The 25,402-nt window shown below is 42.9% G+C and overlaps 1 protein-coding gene across 1 annotated transcript; it reads left to right on the forward strand.

Moving 5' to 3' along the window:
• The first annotated feature begins 273 nt into the window (after nucleotides 1-273).
• Nucleotides 274-20,130, forward strand: LOC141133264 (lysozyme C-1-like). Its single transcript, XM_073622532.1, has 5 exons — nucleotides 274-405; nucleotides 7,614-7,803; nucleotides 12,104-12,262; nucleotides 15,218-15,296; nucleotides 19,869-20,130. Exons 2-5 carry the CDS (start codon nucleotides 7,665-7,667, stop codon nucleotides 19,927-19,929), a joined length of 438 nt encoding a protein of 145 aa, XP_073478633.1. The 5' UTR covers nucleotides 274-405; nucleotides 7,614-7,664; the 3' UTR covers nucleotides 19,930-20,130.
• The last annotated feature ends 5,272 nt before the right edge of the window (nucleotides 20,131-25,402 follow it).

Below are 25,402 nucleotides of genomic sequence, written 5' to 3' on the forward strand. Positions count from 1 at the left end.
ATGACAGCACAAAACACTTGTGGGGAAAAGCAAGAAGTGCCATTTTCATTAAAAGAGAAAGGTATTTTAAGGTTTTATGCAAGCAAAAAAACAATAAAAAAGAATGATATGACTATAAAGAGATTAAAAGTGCTTTCATGTACCAAGATAAATTCCAAAATCAAGAGCAAACATCAGAAGAAACCACTACAAGAAGAGGAGGGGTGAATTCTAATAGGGCATTTGCCAATCATCTATTGTTCCATGTGTACCGTTCTTTATCTGGACTTTTCTGATAATACTTGGAATGCTGACTATATTTGTCAAATTAACTTTCAGATCTCCCTATTTTAAATAATGGTTTAATCTCAGCTTATAAAAGTTGCACTCGCAGTCTTAATTTACACTCGGCAGGTAATTGAGAAAGTAAGTATTATTTTCTCTTTTCCAGAATTTATTTTCAAAGAACATTCTGACTAATATTTTGAAGCTGAACTTATGAATCTATGCAGATTGAAAGTGCATAAATTAATGCTGCTCTGTAATTATTAATACATCATGAAATGTATTTTCTTTCAATGTAAGCAGTTTACATTTTTGAGTTTGACCTGATATCAGGTAATTACAGTCCCTGTGTAGCAGAGCTCAGAATGTGGGAGAAAGAAGCAGTATGAAAAGCCATGTTCATGTGCTGACAAGGAGCATGCTGACTGGAGGAAGAAGAAAAGTGACAGGGATGAGCTAATCCCTGTGCTGCTTCTCTTTTCACTGTCCAGTCACAGGCTAATGGCATGTCCAAGAAAACCTAGACTTAGGGAACATTCGCACCAGCAGCTGTATTAGAATGCAGTTGCTGGTATGCGGTGTGAAGTTTTTTGTTTAATTTTTTTTGTAAGAACTTTTCTAAGAAGCATTGTGGTGTATTGAGTTACACCATGCCATACTTTTTTTAATGCACACCACCCTAGCACAGTCTGGTAATGCTGAATACAAATTTTAAGCCTAGACGCCCATTTGGCAGTGTTGCGGCGTAACACTATGCCAACTCCTTTGATTCCTTTCTGAGGGTGAGTTTACCATACAGTTTGTTCCGCTCTGTTAACTTTGTAGTATCTGGCTGATTCTGCTTTTGAGGACCACACTGGCTCGCATAGGTGGCTTTTAAAGATACACACAATTTGAGCATTTTTTTTATCTCTGATGTCAAACAAGATCAACATCTTCTGGTAAGAGACTGATTGTCTTCAAGGTGATTGGACCACGTGACTTGTATACTGTTTGAATAATTCTTGTGCACTTTATTATTCTGCATGTTATATTTGGCACATATTTATTATATTATTTTCTTGACTCATGAAAAAATTCTTTGCACATACTTTATTGACACTTTCATAGAGGCATGAGTTACATTTGCACAAGCAATTAGAGATATGCATTGATATATAACTTATGCATGTTCCAGTAACTTATTTGCATTATTTATGTTTGTTGGTATATTTTTGGAAGTTTTTGGCACTTGCAGTTTTAGGATCCATGCACACTGGCTTAAAAAATGCCTGTGCTATTGGAAGAAAAAAAACACAAATTGTGAGCATTTTTTAAACTAGCATTTGGGAACGTTTAGCCGCTCCAAAAACAAAAAGCAAAACAAAAAGGTTTTTTTCCTGCCTCTAAATGCTGAGCTTAAAATATGCCTCTAAATTACCCCATCTCACCCAGTCACCACCAATCTACATAAGTGCCTCACTACGTTTAATTCTACTATAAAATAATTCTTTCAGCTCATAAAATTTGCAAATAAAAACCAAGTGAGATTTTGAGATGATAAGAAGTCGTAGATAATAAGGAGTAGAAATCTCATTAAAATGAGGACAAATCTAACCTTTGACTGCTGTCACCGTCACTGGCGTCCCTAGTGGAACATTCTACTTCTACTCCTGTGACAGTAACAACCATATCATTTGGAATTTCCCTTCACTTTTTGTAATAATGATCACTATATGTGATATAATGACGGCAATAAGAAATCTTTTAGAGGTTCTAACTCCTCTTTATTTAAAAAATTGAAATTCTACATTAAGAATCCATATCCACAATATAATCCGATTGTTTTTTTTTTCGGTAAAAAATGCAATTGATTTTACAATGGATTGTTTTGCATATGTGTTAAAAAAAAAAATCAATATAATATGCGCAATATTATTCTCGTGGTAAAAAATTAGGAACAATATGGGAGAAATCTGAAGAGCAAACTGTACTGAAATTTTGAATTTAAAATTACCTTTCTAATTTCAAAATATTTAAAGTAATTGTAAAGGTAATTAAAAAAAAAAAATAGCAAACATGTTATACTTACCTTCTCTGTGTAATGGTTTCCAGTGCTGCTTCATCCTTTCCAAGTCTGAGGTCTTGTGTGCAGTGAATTCAAGAGGCTTATACCAAGTAAAATTCAGGCACTTGCACTTCTTGTATTTACAAAACTGCATTGAATGATACATTAATGAACACACAGCTGAATTAATTTGTGTATTTTCTACCTGGCAGTTTTAAAAATAGAATATGATCTTTTTGATATTTGGTACATGGTATTATATGCATGGAGCTATTAATACACAAAGGCTTCTGATTAGATGAGATCTTTATTCCATCCCTTAAAATTATCAAACAAATCAGGCATTGTTTGGTTATTTTTCGGTGAAATCTCCATAGGCTGGGAATAACAGGGCAGGTGTATTGTAGCACAAAACATTAATTCCTGTCTTGAATATTTTCTTTGGGATTTTCGTTCTATGGGGACATCATGAATACATTTTGTATATGTACCGATACAAAATAAATCATTGCTTTTTTAATTTATTCTTAAAAAAAATAGATAGTATGCAGTTTGGAGTTTGGGAGTTCCAAGAAGACAGCATAGTTATTTTTCTATTTTTTTTTTTTATATGTTCTTGACAGCCTTGTTACGTTTGCAAGATGTGAATAGCATGCACCATATAACACTTAACCACTTGCCATCTGGGCCATTTCTGACACTTCGCTCCTACATGTAAAAATCTACTTTTTTTTTTTTTGCTAGAAAATTACTTAGAACTCCCAAATATTACATATATTTTTTTAGCAGAGACCCTATAGAATACAATGGTGGGTGTAGCAATTTCACATGGTATTTGCGCAGCGGTTTTTCACTCACAATTTTTTTGGAAAAAAAACACACTTTCACGAATTAAAAAACTCAAAACACTAAAGTTTACCCAATTTTTTTGTATAATGTGAAAGATGATGTTACGCTAAGTAAATAGATACCTAATATGTCATGCTTTAATTTTGCATCTGCCATGGAATGGTGCCAAACTACATCGCTTAAAATTCTCCATAGGAGACGCTTTAAATGCCTTTACAGGTTACCAGTTTAGAGTGGCACAGGAGGTCTAGTGCTAGAATTATTGCTCTCGCTTTGACGTTTGCGACAATACTTCACATGTGTGATTCGATCCAGCTTGTTTTTGGAGCTTTCTTTGTTGAATTGTTACAACGACCATTGGGAGTTAATCTGCTGTATTGCTGTATCAACACAACTTTATGTACTATTGGAAATCACTTAATGGAAGTTTTTTGGACACTGCACTTTTATATGATTGATTTTCTTGGACACTGCACTGTAACCTCGATGCCCACTGGAGGGGCAGTTACATGTATATTTGTATGCACTTTGAAGTAGATAACTTTATGAGATTGCACTAGATTGCACGTTTATTTATGATAATCAATTCATGTTAATCCACTAGAGACATCTGGTCGTTTATGATATTGCACCAAATTGTAATTTATGTTGATTTATGGTTTCACATATGAATAGGGTGCGCGGTTTATTATAATTTTCACACATTAAAGGTATCACCCTTACAACGAGCAGCCTCTATAATTAAATAAAATAAAATTAAAATAGTAACTTTTGCGCAGGTAAGGGAATCACATACAATTTTTCCCCTTCAACCTTTATTCAATACTTCGCATGTGTGGTGAGATCACCGTGTACATATGCATGCAGGTGTAATGTATGCGTTCACATTTGCGAAAAAGCACGGTGGGACGGGGGGCGTTTAAATTTTTATTTGTTTATTTATTTATTTTATGCACTTTTTTTTTTTTTTACACTTTTTACACTTAAAACTAATTTTTTTGCTATCACAAGGGTTAAACAACAACCCTTGTGACAACATGGGCTGTGACAGGTCCTCTTTATGGAGAAATTTGGGGTCTATTAGACCCCAAATCTGTCCTCCCATGCAGCCGATCAGACACGGATAGGTCTGATGGGCTGCTTTCCTATAAACAGGGCACAACCGGAAGTGACAAACTACTCATCGCTCCCAGTTTCCAGGGTTACAGAGAGAGGGGAACAACGTCAGTTCCTCTTTCTCTGTACAGGGCAGCCATCGCTGCCGGCTGCATCGCTCCCGGGCACCGTGATGGGACCGGAGAGGTGCAGACATCATCCCGGTATAACCACTGAAACCCAAGGACGTCCCTTGGGTGTCAAGTGGTTAAAGGGTTATTTTGCTATTACCAAAAAAAAAAAATGTCTGTGCAAACCCTGGGTGCCTGAAGATAAAAAGTACTTTGCAGCTTTGACCATAGTGAAATAATTCCCTTGCTATAGATGTAAGCCATTTACATACCTCTTGAAGCCTGGCAAAAATAAAAACTCCAAGCGATGGCATCAGTCCACCCTGCCTTGTTGCAAGGATGTTGCTAATACCCAACCAGCCGATTCATACCCTCTCACATGTACTCTGTCTCAGTGGCTCTGAGCTCGGTGAGACAGTGGGCCACATGTGTGCAGTGTTTGAGATCCCACTCCTGTGATGGTGAGCAGTAACAGCTTGGGGTCTTTTCCAACATTTTCTGCTTTTATTAAATGTGACACTAAAAAAATAAACAATCAAACTGAATAAAAATGAAAAATGCAAATATTAATGGTTAGAGAATTGGAAAAAAACACAGCACTGGATCGGCTGCAGAAAAGGTATGTATAGCGATTTTTTCTTTACAGGGCTAGGTAGATTAGTCTTAGAATGTGGCTGTCAGTAGATTTAGAGTTAGTTTTAGGCTGAACTTCTGCTTGAATGTATTTAAAGGCTTCAGTCTTGCCCCACTTCGACTCCTTTTTTCAACAGTGTACATTTTCTGCAGTCTTTCCTGATCATTTTTTTTTTTTATTGTAGTATAAGTGGTTCATATATTTAGTAGCATGAACATTAGAATGAATGTGCTAATACAGTTCAAGGTAAAAGTCATAAACATTATATAATTACATTTGCAAAAGATCTAATTGTGTGGTGTAATAGAGCATCTGAGTATAACAAGCTAGTTTCTTTTATTTTTACCCATGTAAACTATGGAAAAAAACAGTGAAAAAAACCCTCCCCAAAAAAATAGGAAGTAGACATGTCACATTATATAAAGGAAGCGAAAGATATCTATAAATGGATATGCATAGAATCCTAGAGAATCACCTATGGTGTAGATATGAAGCCCAAATGGAAAGAAAATTGTGTCACATATTATTTCATATGAAGTGGCTGGACATCTAGGGTCTAGGACAGGGGTCTCCAAACTTTCTAAACAAAGGCCCAGTTTACTGTCCCTTAGACTTCAAGGGGGGCAGACTGTGGCCAGTGGGAGTAGAGAATCTCTTGGCATCAGTAAGAGTAAACAATGCCCCATCTTTGGTATTGAAGGGAGAAATAGTGCCCCAATGTTGGTGTCAGTGGGAGGAATTGTGCCCCAATGTCAGTGTCAGTGGGATGAATAGTGCCCCAATGTTGGTGTCTGTGGGAGGAATAGTGTCCCAATGTTGGTGCCAATGAAAGGATTAGTGCCCCATCGTTGGTGTCAATGGGAGGAATAGTGCCCCATCATTGGTGTCTGTGGGAGTAATACTGCCCCAATGTTGGTGTCAATGGGAGAAATAGTGCCTCAATGTTGATGTTAAAAGGGGGAATATTGCCCCATCGTTGGTGTCAGTGCAAGGAATAGTGCCCCATCATTGGCGTCAATAGGAGGAATATTGCCCCATAGTTGGTGTCAGTGGTAGAAATGCCTCATTGTTGGTGTCAGTAGGGGGGATAGTGCCTTTTTATCAGAGGGAAGAATAGTGCCCGAAGGGCCAAATAATAATAAGCAAAGGGCCACATCTGGTCCTCGGGCTGCAGTTTGGAGATCACTGGTCTAGGAGCCAGCAGCACCAATTATTCCAGAACACTTCCTAGGTAATTTTGTTAAGAGCAAAGATTTGTTCCTACTGGACCTGTAAGTGCAAAAAATGAATATCAGAGCTCTCTTTCTGTCTCCATAGTATAGCTATAACTAGTGTCACTGCTATGATCATGTGGGTTAGGAAAGTTCTTTATTTATAGTACCTTTGGTTAGTTCCAATACGTAGGAAAGCAGGAACAGGATTAGGCAGAGTGTAAATACATGTCACAATGGAGGTGAGGGAATAGCTTTTAAGAATGAGGTGAGTTTATCACAAGTTACCAGATATGGAATATAGAACCTGTCTGGACACAGTCCCACCAGCAAAGTGAGAACTGATGACCCCTGGTGTACTGTACAGTATAATGCCATCTGTGTAGCAACTTGAGAAGGACTCCCAAGGTGTAATGAATCTGGATGTGTTTTGTGGCCACTGGTAAAACTCTCTACTGGAGTTCACAAAAGGTAGTTGGCAGATTTCTTTCCCACAACTTCATACTTGAAAGTTTTGCTCCAGCATTTGATAAAAAAAAGGCAATTCATCCAGTAGATCTGAGTGCTCCAAAATGGAATAACATTTTTAGGAAGCAATAATTTGTCGGAGGGTATAGTAGAAAGGTAACTTCTAATTTAAAGGTATTTGTAAAAGTTTGTTGCAGGTCAAAAAAGGATCTAAGGGTGTTATTAATATCATAGAGCTTTGCAATTGTGTTGATATGTGTCTGCATCCAATTTGAAATTTGAGGTCCAGAGTTTTCAGAGAAAGAGATTTGAAGTTGACTTTATTGTGTTGATCCAATAAATGTAAGTGGAGGCCCAAATGTAAGCGGAGGCCCAAAATATGGAAACCGTGACAACAGCGTAAGATCGTATCCTATGCGTATGCTTCTCTAAGGGCTTGCAAGTCATAATTAACAGGGACGTATTCAATTAGTGTCTACTTTTTATTAGGGTTTGGGGTCCACCAAAATTTAAGTTAGTCTGATATCATGGCCCTGTAGTAGGAGTAGATATTGGGCGCTCTCATCCTCACTTTATTTGTAGGAAGTTAATTGGTGGTGGTCCTGACCCATATGTATCATATGATAATCTCCTGCTGTTTATCTCTCAGACCTTTCACCATTTTTGTGCTTCCTGTTTGTGGACTTATTCTATATCATCAATATCTCAAGCAAAAATCATTTTTGTTATTTCCCTTTGCACATTCAATTGTCAAGAGTCAAGTATTCAAATTGAACTCATCTTCACTGTAATTACTAATCAAAGTGAACATTCAATTTTGCAAGTAAACCAACCTCATTATCTAGTATATTATATTTTTGATGTTAAGATTTTAGTTTACTGACATTTGTTATTAATGTCTATATTTTTTTCAGTTCCTCTTCAGCCAATTTTGCCATTTCTACTGATTAGCTCAGTCAAACAGTATGAAGCTCCTTTTGTTCCTTGCCGCTTGCCTTGGCATGTATTACACCTCAGAGGGGATGGTTTATTCTCAATGCGAGTTGTACAGGATCTTCCAAGAGACTGGCCTGTCTGGATACCATGGAATTAGCGCTGCTAACTGTATGTAAAACTGAAATAAAAATCCGTAATATGTAGTGGGATGTATGTACAGTACAGGCTTTCCCCGGGTTACAAACATCTGACTTACAAACGACTCTTATGCCCCGTACACACGGTCGGATTTTCCGATGGAAAATGTCCGATCGGAGCGTGTTGTCGGATATTCCGACCGTGTGTGGGCTCCATCGGACATTTTCCATCGGATTTTCTGACACACAAAGTTGGAGAGCAGGAGATAAAATTTTCCGACAACAAAATCCGTTGTCGGTAATTCCGATCGTGTGTACACAAATCCGACGGACAAAGTGCCACGCATGCTCAGAATAAATAAAGAGATGAAAGCTATTGGCCACTGCCCCGTTTATAGTCCCGACGTACATGTTTTACGTCACCGCGTTTAAAACTATCGGATTTTCCGACAACTTTGTGTGACCGTGTGTATGCAAGACAAGTTTGAGCCAACATCCGTCGGAAAAAATCCATGGATTTTGTTTGTCGGAATGTCCGAACAAAGTCCGACCGTGTGTATGGGGTATTACTTACAGAGGGAGACAACAGGAAGTGAGAGGAAATCTCCCCCTAGGAAGGGGAAATTAACTCCTATAAGAGCTATCATGGAAAAAAGGTACCTCCACTGAAGCTTTATCAGCAATCCTTGTTTCCACAACTTCCCAAAATTTTCAAAATCCAATTGTCATAGGGACAGAGAGTGAGGTGAAATCTTCTGAACAAGGGCAAAGACAGCAAAACAAATGTTACAGGGGTGTTAACCCATTCCCTATGCTATTCAAAAACATTAAAAAAAAAATTGGGGCTGGAGCCACACTTAAAAGATGTACCTGTTCTGACTTACATAGAAATTCAACCTAAAAACAAACCTACAGACCCTATCTTGTTTGTAACCCAGGGACTGCATGTATACAGAATACGCAAACATATGTGTTAATTGGGCTCAAAATACACATGTGCCCAAACTATGGACATTATAGACATTACATATGCTGAATAGGAACAGCAAGCCATTCCCAATTTAGCTACAGGTTCGGTTAAGTAATTAATTCTCAACGATCCTTAAAGATTTCCACAAAGATTCTAAGGACCCAATTCAAACCAGGGCAGTCCATTCTGGTGTGTTTAACACTCATGTATTAACATGCAGTATATCACCTGTTTTAGTGAATTGCATTAACCTCCCTGGCGGTATGATTATTTTGGATTTTAGGTGCTGAAAGCGGTACAATTATTTTGCATGGAAATTTGGTGTTTTATATTGTAGGTCTGTAAATCTTAACAATAACACACTTAAATCTGTCCAAACCAGAGTCTAGTAGATATCCCGGGTATGATAAAGTTTGAAACACAAAAACATAAATTATAATATAATAAATAAAAATAAATAATTTAAAAAAATTAAAAAAAATAGTAATCAAATAAATTTCCCCACAATTCACTATCGCTCAATTCTGCAAGTGTTCTAATTTACTATCGCTGTTTTCTAGCTGGTCTAAAGCCACTTTTGACATAAAGGGGACACTTTTTGGTTGCTATGGACAATCTCCAGTTTCCAGGCAGAAAGAACAGTGTATATCATGTAAAACTGCATGCAGGGCATGGGCCAGAGCACTGGGGACAAAAGGGATGTGAAATCATTTCATACAGTACTGTAATCTGTAAGATTACAGTACTGTATGTGTTATGATTTTGACATTTTTTTGAATTTGCCGCCAGGCTCCGCCCCCGTGCGTCGCGCCGCTCGCAGGGAACGGAGCCTGGCACGGAGAGGCTTCGGAGGAGGACGGAGCCCTCGGACACTGCGGGGGACATCGCAGGATCCCGGGGACAAGGTAAGTAACGCTGCCCCAGGATCCTGCAATGCGATCCCGAGTGTGGCTCGGGGTTACCGCTAATGGGACTGAAATTTAACCCCGAGCCACACTCGGGAAAACCACCAGGGAGGCTACAGCGTTCCACCCAAAAATGGAACTTCCGCTTTAAGTGACCCTCTGACATGTCACATTTGGCATGTAATTTTTTTTTTGGGGGGGGGGGGGGGGCGGATACCCTCTTTTTAGAGGCATCCAGCTCCCACTTCCTCCTGGGGCTCCGCAGCGCTGGAAGGATGTTCACCTCTCCCCCCTCCCTCCCTGCAATCTTCTGGGACACATCACAGGTCCCAGAAGATTGCCCGGCCATTCACAGCGCGCAGTGCGGCTCGCGTATGCGCAGTGCGTCCCCAGCTGTGAATTCACAGCCGGGCGCCCACAGTAAGAATGCCGGCGCCGAGGAGAGGTAAAGGAGAGGAGCGGGGCTTCATACGCCCGCATCACTGGACTGTGGGACAGGTGAGTGTCTGATTATTAAAAGTCAGCAGCTACGCTTTTTGTAGCTGCTGACTTTTAATTATGTTTTTTTTGGCGGAACTCCGCTTTAAGGTTGCCTATTAAAATGGGCTGCCTAACACACCTCAACAGACCAAAACTGCTCCTGTAGCATTTTCACTAGCAAGCCATGGTAGCATGTTACCACACATTGTGGTGTGCTGCAATGAAGATAAGTTGGGGTATCAGGGTGCCATCCATTAGGAATAGAACACCTGTTTGTTTACATTAGAAAGCTGGAAGGCTAGCGAGATTCTGCTCTTCAGGGGAAAGAAGTTGTAATTTCAGTGCCTCAATTGTGAACTCTAAAGATAAACTTCTCCACAATACCTATAGTTACATAGATGAATATGGGTGTTTTTGGTGCTTCTTAAGAATTTGTAAATCCTCCAGTGTGCATACTCTGGGCACCAGTTCACTTTTAAAAAATTACAACCAGGTTTTTCTGTCCAACCAACCCACCCCCCAGGTCAACTGTCTTACACTTCTACTGACTAGTCATCTTTTTTTAGTCTTGTCATCACGTTAATACCATCAGATGTCACTGTCTCACAAGGCAGGCCAAGGGTTAGGGCAGGGGCTGAAAGATACAGTTTGCCTGCTCTAGGTCAGTATAAGTAGAGCCAACAAATACAACAACAGGGAAAATATCACTCTACTCAGAGCTCATTTCTGATTCATAGCAGGTGAACTGTAAGTACACAGTACATTAATCCGCTATTACAAATACGCTAAGCACACAGGGAGAGCAACAATGACAGCCCAGCCATATTATATCGGCAGGCAGGGCAGCAGTCTTGAACCTTTCATTATACACAGGTATATGTTTCTGACAGTCAGCAACATAATATGTAGGTGGCTGTGTGCTGTCACTGGCAATCCTATTCCTCCAAGTCAGGGTCTATGATGGCATTGCAGAAAAGTTGCCTTAAATGCAATCTAATAGATATTCAACCTTCACAATTACTGCCCATCAGAGCTTAACAACTTGGACCCAGAATATATTGATATCACCAAGTTTTGGAAAATGTTTTAGAGAATTAGGCTCGCTTCCAACCTTTGAGACCCCAAGCCGCGTGACATGTAAGTCAACGATGGCTGTGGATAAGGGATATTACTGCACTAACTCCATGTGTGAGGAGGAATGAACAGCTGCTACATAAGAATGTGACGAAGATTCAATGTAAAAGATTGGTGAAAAATGTAGCGCTAAAAAATATATAGCAATGAACAATGATAATATACCAAATGTTATGTGCAAATAATAAAAACTTTGTGATAAAAATATAGTGAATATGAGACAAAACATATATATAATAGGTAGAAACACAAGTGAAAATGTCCCAAAGGTGAAACAATCCTATGGTAAACTTATATATAGAGTCCACCACAAAAAAATGTTGCTCAGAAGTGGGGTACAACGGCCTTAGCAGGCATGTAGAGCATCAGGGATAATGTGTCCTCCACCCAAGATAAGGGGTATGCACTCTTACCGGAAGTAGTGAACTCGAGTGTCAGGGACAACAAGTCAATCAAGTGAAGATAGACCAATTAGCAGATGATCCAGGGAATCCAAGGAACTCCAAGAACAAATCCAAGAAATCGTGCAGGTAACCATAAGGCTGGAACTTAGATGTTAAGCAGCCAGACTGAAAAGCCAAAAACTCTCATCCAAGGGGATATAGAAAGAAAAAATGCCTCCATATGGTGTAGGGCAAAAAGGTGGGTTTTATTAAAACAAAAAACAAAAAAAAAACATTCATCCATAGGAATAAAAATGTCATCACAGTGTAAAAGCAATGTGGGGAGCGGAAAGCCGAGTAATGTGTAATGTTGTTATTAGCAATAGATTATATTAAGATTATTATTTATTCTTGTTGCTGTGGTTTTTATGATTGTACTTTTTTTTTATCAACTAACAGGGATATGTCTTGCCTATTATGAAAGTGGCTACAACACGAATGCTGTGAACAACAATGGGCCGAGCCGAGACTACGGAATATTTCAGATTAACAGCAAATGGTGGTGCAATGATGGGAAGACTGCTCATGCTGTGAACGCTTGTAAAATTAGCTGTCAAAGTAAGTACTGTCCCTCTCCCAGCCCGTGACCTGACAGTGAAAGGAGGGGCATCAGACTCTCTAGGGTTGATTTACTAAAGGCAAATAGAACGTGCACGTTGCAAAAGTTCCAAAGCTTAGTAAATGATGTGATTTGTAAAGAATAATGAATCACATGCAAGGAAAATTAAAAAGCATTTTTTGCTTGCACATGATTGGATGATGGAAGTTAGCAGAGCTTCTGCTCATTTACTAAACTCTGGATCAAGTGCTCCTGTAGAGTGCAACTGTACTTTGCAAAGTGCATAGTCTATTTGCCTTTAGTAAATCTACCCCACTGCATCACTCCCCTCCTACTGTAGCAGCATGCTCCTTGTCTTGAAGCACAATTAATCAGTCCCTTGTGCATCTGTCTCATTCTCCCAGTCTATTCACAATAAACTGATACCAACTCAGGATAGCAATAGACTGATACAAACTCAGGATAGCAATAGACTGATACCAACTCAGGATAGCAATAGACTGATACCAACTCAGGAAAGCAATAGACTGATACCAACTCCACATTGCAAAGCGCTGAAGCACACGCTTTTTTGTGCCTTGAAGTGAGTTGCGTAATGTAACAAAAACTGAAATTGAAATGCCACACCACTTCTAAAAGGTCTGCATACAACTTTGCTCCGATAAAAGTCAAGGGGATATCCAAAAAGTAGCCAACGCATTTCAGGGGTCCAAAAGCACTCCTTCATCAGGGCTAGAAAGGACATAAGAACAAATCAATCCAATATCAATACAATCAACATATCAATACAGTAGCCATCCAATAATAATATTAGTATTAAACATCATATTTAAAGCCAAATAGGCAATAGTATTGGAAAAAAAGCACACTGCCTTAGACACCTAACACAACAATGCATCTCAATTCATGAAAAAATAGGTGCTGCATGCATTTTTTTCACAGAGCAATACAATGCACAGGATACCATGCATTGTTCTGCAGCATAATATAGGGCATGTAAATTTTGGAGGTTCATAGGGTGCCATTTAAAATGGTTCTAAAGACTAAAAATGTTTGTCTTAATGCATTCCTTGTATTAAAGTGGAAGTAAACTCAAAGGCATAATTTGCACCTATAGGTAAGCCTATAATAAGGCTTATCTATAGGTACTATAAATATCTCCTAAACATGCACTGCTTAGGAGATATTTACATTACATGCAGCTGATTACGTTATTGGCACATGTACTCTAAAGGAACGGCCATAGCGTGGGTTGTCAGCTCCCGGGGCGAGGCAAGTAATTTGCGCTCCCCTGACCCGCGGGCTTACCTATTTTCAGATAGCTCCAGTCTGGTCACATGATCCCCTGTGTGAGACAGCGCTGGCTGTAGGGGAGAGGAGAGCGTGCTTGACACGCTGTCTCACACAGGGGATCATGTGACCAGACTGGAGCTATCTGAAAATAGGTAAGCCCACGGGTCAGGGGAGCGCAAATTACTTGCCTCGCCCCGGGAGCTGACAACCCACGCTATGGCCGTTCCTTTAGAGTACATGTGCCAATAATGTAATCAGCTGCATGTAATGTGATTGTGCAAATACCTGTATATAAATAAACAAACTAATTTCATATAACAATCAATAAAAAGCATCCAAAAAACATGGCTATGAATGAACTTTATGGCTATGGATGAACTTTATCTTGATTATTATATAAAATGAGTTTATATATTTGCACAATTGTGTGTTTTTGCCGCACTGGTGATTTGGATTCACTGAGAGAGAGGCAGAGAGAGACATTGGGATCAGAGAGACGGTGGAGCTGAGGGAAAGGGGGTGGGGCTGAGAGAGGGCGAGGGGCCTGAGGGGCAGATGAGAGAGACTGCTAGCCATACCTTCCATGCCAGTCTGTCTCCTTGATCCGGGGGTGCTTTGATTCCTCCAGTGGCTCCCTGGCAGTGTGCGCCTCGCCCATCCTCTGAGTCCCCAGTTAGCCTGTTCTCTGGGCCTCATGTTACTGTGGAGAGGAAGTTGGAATAATCCATGCTTTGGAGGCGTGGGAGATGCTGCGCCTGCCGCTTCATATCTCTTGGGGGTGGGAGGGCGGGGTAAGGGGGGCTAGGTCAAGGCAGAGGTGGCCACGGTGGAACTATTCTCCCAAGTCCCAGGCTCTCAGGCGGCCAGCCTATCTGTCCTCGGCTTGGCCCCTCACTGATCACCACCGTGAGATGGATCCCCCAACCGCCCGCCCGCACCCCAAGTGCAGCCGCTGCTGCCTGAACAACGTGGACTCTCTGGCGTCATAAGTTTAACAAGGGGCTTTTATCCCTGTGCTAGACTGTCCACACTTGTGACATCGCACCTCTAAATTTTGTGCCCGGGCGGGGGCCCCCCTCGCACCCCCCACGCAACGCCACTGGCTGGAGGGCTTTGTTTTCAGGTAAGTTTCACATAATGTGCTAGTATGAGATCCATAGTAGCACATTATGCAGGTCCGCAAAAAAAACTAAGAAACACCCAGCGGTTTACAACCTTTTAAAAAAAAAAATACCTTTACGACCACGTTTACAAAATGCATTTAAGGACATATTAAATAAATATAGAGCCGTGTGAATGTATTCATTCGTTTTCCTTTTTGCTGCCTGGAGTTCAACTTTAAAGCAAACCTGTCATGAGACAAAAACTGGAGCTGTCATTGCTGTGCTGCCAGTTGACTTGCTTACATGCTGATCCACTGTCTTCCATTCCTGGAACAAGTGAGCGCATCAGGAAATTTGGAGTAAAGTCAGAGGTCCAAATCTGAATACTTGTTCAGGTATGGAAGCAGTATAGAAGCAAGAAGATCAGCATGCCTGCCAAGCATGCAGCAATTTTAAAGGTCAGCGGTGGCAGCCTCCGCGTTTCTCTAACAACAGGTTTCCATAGTCATTGGTGTTCTAGAGATGATTTCTGATATCCACTTTATTGTTTCATTACAGGTCTTCTCGATAGTAACATCCGCGATGACATTGAATGTGCCAAGAGAGTTGTGAGAGATCCTAACGGAATCTCGGCTTGGTAAGTGGTGGTAGAGCAGTCATTTTACTTAAAATAGTATAATATTAATGTGTTTATTATAAATATTACTATAATTGAAGAAAACTTCAGAAATGTTTTTTTTTTTTTTTCTGCTGTGGAAGGTTATCTTTCTGTAACTCTTGCCCATGTACCAGAGGCCAGTAACTATAGCTGGGGAGTGTACTTTCATCGAAAGCATCCCCATTCCCGTAAGGCGAACAAGCTTGCTAATATTTGGTTGCTCCAATTAATACACAATACTGTAGTTCTTGGCCAGGTAGCCCAAAGGGACTGAGTGAAGGTAAAGGAAGAGAGTACCTGTGGGTCTCAGCAGTATCAGGCATGGACCATCCTACAGCTGAAGGGTATAGTGTACGGAAGCCCAAAGGCTGGTAGTGGCATAGCTCCCAATTGTCCCTGATTTGGAGGGACTTTCCCTGATTTGGAGCAATATCCCTCTGTCCCTCTTTCACCTTTATTTGTCCCTCATTTTGGTCTAATCTTTATAGTTGTATATAAAATGCACTTTTTATCTTTCAAAAAGTGTTTCCCATTGCTAAACCTTTCAACCAATTTTTAAATTATTGCATTTGTAAATTTTGAAAGCAAATATAAAGGAATAGTAGTTGTAAAAAAAAGTCCTTGTGGATTTAATTAACCTTTTTTTTGGTTAATTCTCCTTTAAGGGTGTGTGGCAGGGGGCGTGTCCTATGCCTACATACATTTGCTAGTAGGTGTCCCTCATTCCCATCTCAGAATGTCGGGCAGAGCCGTCTTTAAGGCAGGGCAAAAGGGGCAGCTGCCCTGGGCCCTGTCATTGTTGTGGGGCCCAAACAGCTGCCTCATACTTGCCAACTATACCAGTTTAAATTCCCTCATCCCTTGAGATTTTAGTACCATGCTGTGTCCTGCTATCTCATTGTGAAGTTCTGTTATGCCAGCTCTGCCCTATTGTTGTGTACAGATGACTCACCTGCAGACCCTGTGTTTACATGTAAATAACCGGCATTGACATATAAATAGGGGCGGCATTCATATGTAAATAGAGGCGGTATTCATGTGTATATCATGCCCCCCTGAGGTCATAGCCACCATCACCTATACTGAATGTTGCCCACTGGGGAGATAAAGGGGCATGCTTGAAAGTCCTGCCTAAAACTGTGGTCATTCAGCCTAACATCAGCCTGTTCTGCAAAGGTAAGCAAATTAGTGTGTGTGTGTGTGGGGGGGGAGGGGGATAGTGTGGGGTGTGCAGAGGAAGGCAGAGAAGGAATTAGTTTGGGGTGCATAGGTGAGCAAGGAGGGGATGTATGGAGGTAAGGAAGGTGGGTGCAAAAATGAGCAGAGGAGGCAGGTGGAGTTAAAGGGGAGGGGGACTAGAGTGGAGAGGATGGGAGAGGTTTGGGGTTCAGAGGTTAGCAGGGGTTTTAGGATGCAAAGGTGTACTGACAGGGTGGATAAAGCTGTAGGTCTTGTGTAGGGCAGCTGCTCTATGCACTACAAATGCGGAAGAAAGTCCCAAACCCTTTTACAAAATCACACGGTGCCAAGGCACATCTCAGCAGATGTGTGAGGGTGTCATTAACAATTAATGGCACTGCTATGCATCTGCTAAAGGGCAAAGGAAAGCGATTTTGCATGCGTTCCCAACACACACAAATGTGAACGCAGGCTAAATGTCTCAGTTACATTGGTGGTCAGTGTAAATCTTTTCATTACATTGGTGCTTGCTGTCGAATCCTTTCATTCACACTAGTGGCCAGTGTGAAGGCCCCCTTACATTGGTGGTCAGTGTAAATCCCTTGTTACATTAGTGCTTACTGTGAATGCTTCTATTACATTAGTGGTCAATGTAAACCCCTATTACATTGGTGGCCAGTGTTGAAAGTCCTCTTTATATTGGTAGTCGGTAAAAAAATCAGCTTTTCCAGGATCCCTAGGTGTTTTCTGTCTGTTAATGGGTCCCTTCACCTCCCTAGTCCATGGTGTGCAGGCAGTGAGGAGATGATGTGCAGTAACCTCTAGCAACCAATCAGTGAGCAGTATTGATGCACAGTAGTCTCTAGCAACCAATCAACAAGCAGAAATCATGTGCTGTAACCTCTAGCAACTAATCAGTGAGCGGTAATGATACACTGTAACCTCTGGCAACCAATCGCAGCCTGATCTGATTTAGTAAACAAATTTTGAGTCTAGTTGATATTTATTGTATGTCTCAGAGCAGGTGGAGAAACTGCATGGAGGAGGCGGGCCCAAGAAACTTTTTGCCCAGGGTCCAATCAATATTAAAGACCGCCCTGATGTCGGGAGGTCAGGGTAGTGGTCAGGGTGGGCGGCAGATGATAAGCATTATTTATATACAGTCTGAGCTTTAGGCAGGCAGCAGACAAGCATAATCCATAGCTCAAGAAAGGGGTCAGTAACAGGAGATTTCAAAGACAAGGCAGACAGGAACACACATGGCAAGATAAGGTTACAGATGCAAGGTAGCTTAATGCTATGATAAGCTCAGAGTCCTGAGCTTATGAACCTCAAATAGAGTGTCACAGGGCAGCCAATCAGAGCAGAGCAGGTGGAACAGGCAGCACCCACCAAGTTGCCATCTAGCAATAGGACTCTGCATGAAGTTAGTGCCTTCACGGGCAACCTGGAGTATAGTGGATGCAGTCTATCAAGTGGGACCTATTGCTCAGCAGTGGAGACCCAACTGGGCAGGAGAGAGTGGCCATCAGTGGCTAATGGGAGAAGAGAGGTTGTTGTCTCTGTTACCAACAGTGGCAGTGGTTGGGCAGATAGGCTGCAGAGTAGGAGTGTGAGCCTGTCTGAAACCTATTGAGCTCATAGCTTCCTTTGGACTCTACCTCTGCTCCACTGAAATCCCAGTTTTATCAACTCTGTCCAGTCCTATGATATGCAGATAAGGAGAGGTGGATGTGTTTTGTGCCCTATACACACGACCGGTTTTGCCATTGGAATAAACTCTGAAGGTTTTTCTGACGGAATTCCGCTCAAGCTGTCTTGCATACACACCGTCACACCAAATTTCCGACCGTCAAGAACGCGGTGACGTACAACAAGTACGATGGGACAACACGTACGACGTCTCGTACTTGCTTCAGAGCATGCATCATTTTTGGTATGTCGGAACAGCATACAAACGATTGGCTTTCCCGATAGGAATTTGTACCATGGAAAAATATAGAACATGTTCTCTTTCTAAGTCCGTCTGAATTTTCGATGTAAAAAGTCCGTTGGGGCATACACACGGTCAGAATATACAATGAAAGCTCCCATCGGACTTTTTCTGTCGGAAATTCCGACCGTGTGTACGGGGCATAACACACTTCCTGTCCTAGGTGACAACATTGCTTCCTCATACTGTATATACAGTACAGTGAGAGACCGTTGTCATCTTAGGACTTACATAGTTAGGTTGAAAAAAAGACAAGTCCAATCAGTTCAACCAATAAATAAAAAAAACATTCCAGAGGAAGGCGAAAAACCCCAGCAAAGCATGATCCAATTTGCTACAGCAGGGGAAAAAATTCCTTTCTGATCCCAGAGAAGCAACTGGATTTTCCCTGGATCAACTTTACCTATAAATGTTAGTACCCAGTTATTTTATGTACATTAAAGCAGAGTTCCACCCATTTAAAAGTCAGCAGCTAGATAAAGTGTAGCTGTTGACTTTTAATAAACAGACACTCATCTGTCCCATGGTCCAGCGATGCAGGCGAATGAAGCCTTGCTCCTCTCCCCCTCCTCTCCGCGGCTCCGGCATTGTAACTGTGGGCACCTGGCTGCGGCTTCACAGCCGGCTGGGCACTGTGCATGCACGAGCTGCGCTGCGCTTTGTGAATGGCCGGGCAATCTTCTGGGACCTGTGACATGGTCCAGAAGATTGCAGGGAGGGAGGGGGAAGTGGGAGCTGGGTGTCTGTCAAATCTGGGTACCTGCCCCCCCCCCCCCAAAAAAAATGACATGCCAAATGCGGCTTGTCAGGGGGTCACCAGTACTTAAAGCGGAAGTTCCATTTTTGGATGGAACTTCGCTTTTAGGAAAGAATCCAGGCCTTTTCTAAAGCAATCTATTGAGCTGGCCAGAACCACCTCTGGAGGGAGTCTGTTCCACATTTTCACAACTCACAGATCACCAGGTGAGAATAAAGGAAAAAAAGAATAAAAAGTATCATAAAAAAAACTAACATAGCCAACACCGCTAAGGACCACTAAGCTGCAACATCTCACATTACTTTTCATGGCTGTAGATACATTTTACACCTTGTCTGCACACTCACCTCACCTGCAATGTGACCCTTTGTGCTGAATATTGACAATGCATCATGGGATGAAGGGGAATAGTCACATATTCCCTCATATGTGGGAATCCAACTGATTAGGGCAAAAAGGAAGCACAGGGAGGGTGAGTAATAAGCCAGAGGAGGTGCACCTTTTACTCTGCCCTTGCTATTGTATTAGTAAAGGTGACATGAAAGAAATAATGACACACATTGTTATAAAAGACAATTTCATGGTGAATTTTTTTTTTTTTTCATTTTTTTCTGACTTACAGGGTTGCCTGGAGGAATCATTGCAGAGGAAGGGATTTGAACCATTTTACCGCTGGATGTTAAAAGTGAAACCGATACTCATACAGCAAACAACAGCATCTTGCGAAGAAGCAGCCTTCCTAAAAGAAGACAGTTACAGAAATCAACATGTATTCAGCAATAAATGATACAATTTGCTACAGCAAAAAAAAAAGCCTTCCTTTGCATGTTCTTTTGCTTCACACTGTACATTTTGAGGCTTTCCTAATAAAAGATCAAAATTAACAGCTCACATCTTCTTTGGGTGGGATACATGTTAGTTTACTTTTATTTTTTGAATAAAAGGTGAAATTGGTTGTAAAGGCATTTTTTTTAATTAAAATTTATTAACAAGCATGTTATACTTACCTGCCCTGTGCAATGGTATTGCATAATGCATAGGTGTGTGCAGCCAACTGCATTAGGATGTGCACCTCAAAGCTCAAGCACACATGCTTGTGTGTGTGTGTGTGTATATATATATATATATATATATATATATATATATATATATATATATATATATATATACATACACACAGTATCTCACAAAAGTGATTACACCCCTCACATTTTTATAAATAATTTATTATATCTTTTTATGTGACAACACCGAAGAAATGACACTTTGCTACAATATAAAGTAATGAGTGTACAGCTTGTATAACAGTGTAAATTTGCTGTCCCCTCAAAATAACTCAACCCACAGCCATTGATGTCTAAGCCACTGGCAACAAAAGTGAGTACACCGCTAAGTGAAAATGTCCAAATTGGGCCAAATTAGCTATTGTCCCTCCCCGGTGTCATGTGACTCGTTAGTGTTACAAGGTCTCAGGTGTGAATGGAGAGCAGGTGTGTTAAATTTGGTGTTATCGCTCTCACTCTCTCATACTGGTCACTGGAACCTCATGGCAAAGAACTCTCTGAGGATCTGAAAAAAAGAATTGTTGTTCTACATAAAGATGGCCTAGGCTCTAAGAAGATTGCCAAGACCCTGAAACTGAGCTGCAGCACAGTGGCCAAGACCATACAGCGGGACAGGTTCCACTTGCCATGGTTGACCAAAGAAGTTGAGTGCACAAGCTCAACGTCATATCCAGAGGTTGTCTTTGGGAAATAGACGTATGAGTGCTGCCAGCATTGCTGCAGAGGTTGAAGGGGTGTCTGAGCCTGCCAGTGCTCAGACCATACGCCGCACACTGCGTCAAATTGGTCTGCATGGCTGTCATGCCAGAAGGAAGCCTCTTCTAAAGATGATGCACAAGAAAGCCCGCAAACATATTGCGGAAGACAAGCAGACTAAGGACATGGATTACTGGAACTTGTTACTGGAAATTGAACTGGATAAACTTATTTGGTTCAGATGGTGTCAAGTGTGTGTGGCAGAAACCAGGTGAGGAGTACAAAGACAAGTGTGTCTTGCTTACAGTCAAGCATGGCGGAGGGAGTGTCATGGTCTGGGGCTGCATGGGTGCTGCCGGCACTGGGGAGCTACAGTTCATTGAGGGAACCATGAATGCCAAAATGTACTGTGACATACTGAAACAGAGCATGATCCCCTCCCTTCAGGGACTGGGCCGCAGGGCAGTATTCCAACATAATAACAACCCCAAACACACCTCCAAGACGACCACTCCCTTGCTAAATAAGCTGAGGGTAAAGGTGATGGACTGGTCAAGCATGTCTTAGACCTAAACCTTATGGAGCATCTATGGGGCATCCTCAAACGGAAAGTGGAGGAGAGCAAGGTCTCTAACATCCACCATGATGTTGTCACAGAGGAGTGGAAGAGGACTCCAGTGGCAACCTGTGAAGCTCTGGTGAACTCCATGCCCAAGAGGGTTAAGGCAGTACTGGAAAATAATGGTGGCCACACAAAATATAGACACTTTGGTCCGAATTTGGACATTTTCACTTAGGGGTGTACTCACTTTTGTTGCCAGCTGTTTAGACATTAATGGCTGTGTGTTGAGTTATTTTGAGGGGACAGCAAATTTACACTGTTTTACAAGCTGTACACTCACTACTTTACATTGTAGCAAAGTGCAATTTCTTCAGTGTTGTCACATGAAAAGATAGAATAAAATATTTACAAAAATGTGATGGGTGTACTCACTTTTGTGACATACTGTATATGGCTTTTTTCCTGGTGCAGGAACTCAACCACGGGGAGTTCGGGGGTGTGCAGCATATAGAGTGCAGAGGGTGCGTAGTGTATAGAGTGCAGAGTTCAGGGGTATACAGTGTAGAGTACAGGGATCAGGGGTGCGCAATGTACAGAGTGAGGTGTTCAGGGGTGCGCAGTGTTCAGGGGTGCATAGTGTACAGGTTGTGGAGCACAGGGGTGCGCAGTGTACAGTGTGTGGAGCTCAGGGGTGCGCAGTGTGCAGAGCTAAGGGGTGCGCAGTGTACAGAGTGCGGAGCTCAGGGGTGCGCAGTGTACAGGGTGCATAGCTCAGGGGTGCGCAGTTTACAGGGTATGGAGCTCAGGGGTGCGCAGTGTACAGGGGGCAAAGCTCAGGGGTGCACAGTGTACAGGGTGCGGATCTCAGGGGTGCACAGTGTACAGAGTTTGGAGCTCAGGGGTGCGCAGAGTACAAGGAGCAGATCTCAGGGGTGCACAGTGTACAGGGTGCAGAGCTCAGGGATGCACAGTGTACAGAGTGCGCAGCTCTCTGTACACTGCACCTCCAAAATTGAAGAGGCCCGCGCTGTGAGGGCGGAAGAGCGCTGATGTGTAGCGGGCAGTGAGAGATGATGTCATCACTCTGCTCCCTGTCACACCTCGCTCCCACATTGAAGAGGTCTGGCTGTGAGGGCGGAAGAGCGGTGATGTGGAGCGGGTGGAGAGAGATGATGTCATCTCTGCTTGTCCGCTCGCTCATTCTTTCCTCTCATCCGCCTCTCTCATGCAGCCCGCCCGCCACAGCCGAGGGCCGCTGGTTAGGCAGGGACCCTGCGGCAAGAGACTCGGGGCTATGAGCCCCAGATTCGGGGCTATAGCCCCAATAGCCTATCGATGCCACTGGCTCAAAGAATGAATGAGGTAGTAGCAGGGAGATCCTTGCACTACAGGTCCTCAGGTACAGCTACCTACAGCAAGTGAACAGTGAACAACACAGTAGTGGCATCACCAAATTTTACCCCAAATCTGCTGAGACTACTAGCAGTCAGAGGCAGAAGTGCCTTAGATGATCCCACACTGTAGATAAACAACTATGAGTCAATAAAACCGAATGCCTAGGCACAGTCCCATGTCAGGAAATGCATTGCTATTTTTGAAGGCAAAATCTAGATTTGTCAGAGTACTGCTTAACTAAAAGTCACAGCTTTAGCTATCTTTATAAGCAAATATTGAATTATTAGAGGTTTGCATTAATGATGAAAAGACTGGTCAAAACACACATGCTTCCCAAACTGGGGGTTGAACACAGACTGCCTGGAAGTGAAAAGTAGGAAGCCTAAAAGCTATATGGGAACACAACCAGCATAAAGTGCATGGGACAGTGGCGGAACTTTCAGGGTCACAGCAGTCGCACATGCAACGGGGCCCTGGCATTCTGCCGCTGTAGGGGGGGTCCCACGACCCGGCATCTCCCCCTGCATCTCTGGCTGTCAGTTTGGGATGCGGTGGGGGGAGGTGGGAGGCGGCAATTGACAGCTGTATGGTGTCCGTGGGTGGTGGGATCTCCCTGGGGATAGTAGTTCTCTTTCCGAGTGTATACAGTGGAGAGGAGGGGGCAGGGGCCTCTGAACCGGGCATGTATCCACATCACTCTTCAGTGTACAAGTGAGTCACTCTGCTGGTGCACTCTTGCTGATACATGCTCGGGTCAAAGGCCCCTCCCCCTCCACTGTATACACTCGGGAAGAGAACTACAAGCCCCAGGGAGATCCTGCGGGCACCATACAGCTGCCGTTCACCTCCTCCCACAGAGATGTGCTGGAGGTTGGAGGTGCACAGCGGAGACCAGCCAGTAGAGGGGAACCCCTGGAAGGGGGCAGCCGTCTGGGGACCCTGATGTAAGGGGGGTATCTGGGTACCCTGATGTAAGGGGGGGCCCTCTCTGGGGACCATGATGTAAAGTGGAGACTCTCTGGGGACCCTGATGTAAGGGGGGGCTCTCTGGGGACCCTGATGTAAGGGGGCTCTCTGGGGACCCTGATATAAGGGGGGCTCTCTTGGGACCCTGATGTAAGAGGGGCCCTCTGGGGACCCTGATGTAAGGGGGGCTCTCTGGGGACCCTGATGTAAGGGAGGCTCTCTGGGGACCCTGATGTAAGGGGAGGCTCTCTGGGGACCCTGATCTAATGAGGGGGGCTCTGGGGATCCTGATGTAAACGGGGCTCTCTGGGGACCCTGATGTAAGGAAGGGCTATCTGAGGACCCTGATGTAAGGGAAGGCTCTCTGGGGACCTTGATGTAATGAGGGGGGTGCAGTGCACAGGCTCCTGCAATCTCTGTAGGTGTGTACAGACCTCTAATCATGTAACTGGAGGAAGCAATCAATGGACTACATGTACGGTGACATCATTGCACCTGTAGAGATCCACAAGTTTTTCTGCTGCGGTTGGAGATGGGACTTGTAGTCAGGGCCGGTACAGGGGTGGGGGGCAGAAGGGGCGGCTGCCCTGGGCGGTACTATTTACTGGAAGAAGGGGGGGGCGCAGATGAAGTGCTGGCCTGGCAGTGTGCTTCCAAAATCTGGCTGGACTCACCAGCCGCTAATAGCTCTGTATCTGGCTGCAACTGCAACGATGTTCAGAGTGCGCTCCTGCACCCGGCACAAGCTTAAAACAGACCAGCCCTTCACTTCTACACTCCATGTGGAGATACTCCCCCTGACAGGCACATCGTAGTGACGTCACTCACCAAGAGGCATGCCAGAGGCGGGATGGGAAGACTCGGAGGAACATAGAGTATTCCTGTCGGAGCTGAGACCTAGAAGAGCCAAGGAGAGAAGGAACTAGTGTGTACACAGCATTGCACAAGTAAGCAGATAATGATTGCCATTGATTAGTAAATTAACTTTTTGGATTTAGGGGGTGGCTGAAGGGAGATTAATTACATTACCAATGGTGCTTTATGTCTGCATATGCAGCATGGAGGGAGTTTATGTATTGCCACTGGTTACTAATGCATTAGTGACCAGTGGCAGTTAATTAACCCCTTTGTGCTGCATTAGTGGCACCAGTAGCAGTGTTAATTAAAATGGGTTAATTTACTGCCACTGGTTACTAATGCAGCAGTAACCAGTGGCAATACATAAAATCCCGTCATACTGCATAATACAAATAACATTGATAATCAACCATTTGCCGACCTGCCGCAGTACATATACTACTACCCTGTTTAAGGGTTTCCGACGCATGCTTCTGCCCGCCTACTCCCCTGTGATTTGACACAGTGGGAGTCTGTCAGCAGATCCCCAGCCAATAATTCATGGCCGGGACATGCTGACCAGCTGTGTCAAATCACAGCCCAGAGTCCTGTGTTGACAAGCAACACAGTGCTCTT

The sequence above is a fragment of the Aquarana catesbeiana genome, linkage group LG03 (genome assembly GCF_042186555.1).
Source record: "Aquarana catesbeiana isolate 2022-GZ linkage group LG03, ASM4218655v1, whole genome shotgun sequence".
Classification (NCBI taxonomy): Eukaryota; Metazoa; Chordata; class Amphibia; order Anura; family Ranidae; genus Aquarana; species Aquarana catesbeiana.